This window comes from Apis dorsata, unplaced genomic scaffold (genome assembly GCF_000469605.1).
Source record: "Apis dorsata unplaced genomic scaffold, Apis dorsata 1.3 scaffold_19, whole genome shotgun sequence".
Lineage (NCBI taxonomy): Eukaryota > Metazoa > Arthropoda > Insecta > Hymenoptera > Apidae > Apis > Apis dorsata.
In genome coordinates this window covers 762,443-764,264 of record NW_006263321.1, presented here as the reverse complement: position 1 = coordinate 764,264, position 1,822 = coordinate 762,443, and the positions used below count along the sequence as shown (strand labels likewise).

The following is a 1,822-nucleotide window of genomic DNA, read 5'->3' as shown; positions in this document are numbered from 1 at the left end:
CCCAATGACAAATAAATTGATTTCGACACAGCTGTCCATTATCTAAAGCACTCCAATATCACGAATTTCTTCGTATCGTATTCGTTCGCCAAATAAATTAATAAATAAAATAAAAGTAATAATTTTAAGTAATTCGGTTTTTGATACTTCGATATCATATCATTTGTATTAAATTATATTTATCCTTCAAATCAGAAACTTTAAAAAAAAAAAACCATAATACACGCTCTATATTTGTATTGAAAAAAAAAATGAAAAGCAGATCGAATCGTGTATACAGGGTGATTGAAACAAACGACGTCGTGAACTGTTCCAATTCTACTATCCGTTTTATCTCTTCGTCACATTCGTTCGATTAATATTTACCTCGTAATTTCCCTGTTGCTCCATCTTGCACTCGACTCTTTTCTCGGCCTCCAGGATACGCTCGATCGGCATGTCCGAATGCAGGCTACTAGTGCTCTCCACCTCGCTCTGATCCCTTTCCTTGGTACGTTGACGTTCCTCTTGAACCGCCTCTCTCTTCATTCCCATCGCGAGACATTTCTGGTATCTGCAATACTGACATCGATTTCTCTGCCGTTTGTCAATGATGCAGGATTTCTCTTCGCGACACGCGTACGACAGATCCTTGCGCACGGTCCTCTTAAAGAATCCTTTGCAACCCTCGCAGCTGCAAAGGAAATTATTTTCTCGTCAGAATATTAAAATTGCTTCGAAGTTTATAATTTTTAATTTTTAATTTTTACGACTTTGAAGATACGTATATTCACTAATTTATTGTTGCTTTTATTTATATATCAAAGAGTTTTTTACTAGAGAGAATAATTCATTGGAATTATGAATACGAATAAATTATTCTTGTGAATCATTCTCACTCCATTAAAAAATATTGTTCATGTCATAAATCGTTAAAAAAATTTGGAAAAAGCTTCTTCGTAACTTTCTTAAGTTGCATCTCAAAAAATCTTGATCCAATTTTTTTAAATTTAGACTTTTCACAATTTAAACATTATTATAAGAGACAATTATTTTTCATCGTTTATATAAAAAATTATAAACAATTTAACACTTTCTTAACGTTAACTTAATTTATACGCGAGAAAATTTATCTTTTCAATTGCAACCGTATAAAATATATTCTTAGCGAAATTTCAGAAAAAGGATTCACGATTTCAACGATGAATCACCCAAGATCCAGACAACACCGAGTCGTATTTCGTAAAAAGAGTTCGAATACGTTGTCGTGTTTTATCCGACTCTTTCGCTTGATTCCACTTCGGCTAATCCAGGGATTGAATAAAATACCTAGGGGTTTACGATTCCTCTCGCGTAATCCCTCGTCTCTCTCTCTCTCTCTCTCTCTCTCTTTTTCTGTTTAAGAACAATGTATCCACCAGACAATCGAAAGTTGCACGCGTGCACGAATAATTCAATCAGATCAAAGTAATGGTGCGGATTGTTTAGACTTTTGGAAATTTGCGCGATCGTTACGATCAAATAATTTTGACTCAATATTTTAATCAGACTATATATTTCTGCGAAGAAAGGTAAATGTTTATGGATTTGAAATTTTAAGGAATATAAAAAACGGAATCATCAACGGGGGAAATTTATTATTACAAATGATATAATATTTCAAGATATTTTATTGTAATAAAATAAAAATAAATTCTTCATATTAAAATAAATTTTAATAATGCAAATTTGCAAAATATCGTCGACAAGTTCAAAAAAATTTACATTATTTATTCGTATTCGTTTCATTTGTCACGAATTATCTATAAATAATATATATATTTCGAAGAAACGTATCTATTTT

General features: G+C 31.8%; 1 protein-coding gene across 3 annotated transcripts in view; it reads right to left on the bottom strand.

Annotated features, from left to right (window-relative positions):
* The window catches only part of LOC102670829 (retinoic acid receptor RXR), an 11,723-nt gene that overhangs the window by 2,250 nt on the left and 7,651 nt on the right, over positions 1-1,822 (bottom strand). For all 3 annotated transcript variants that reach the window (XM_006607871.2, XM_006607873.2, XM_006607872.2), the window contains exon 3: positions 367-673. In XM_006607871.2, coding sequence (XP_006607934.1) covers positions 367-673 — 307 coding nt within the window. The remainder of the gene's footprint in view (positions 1-366; positions 674-1,822) is intronic.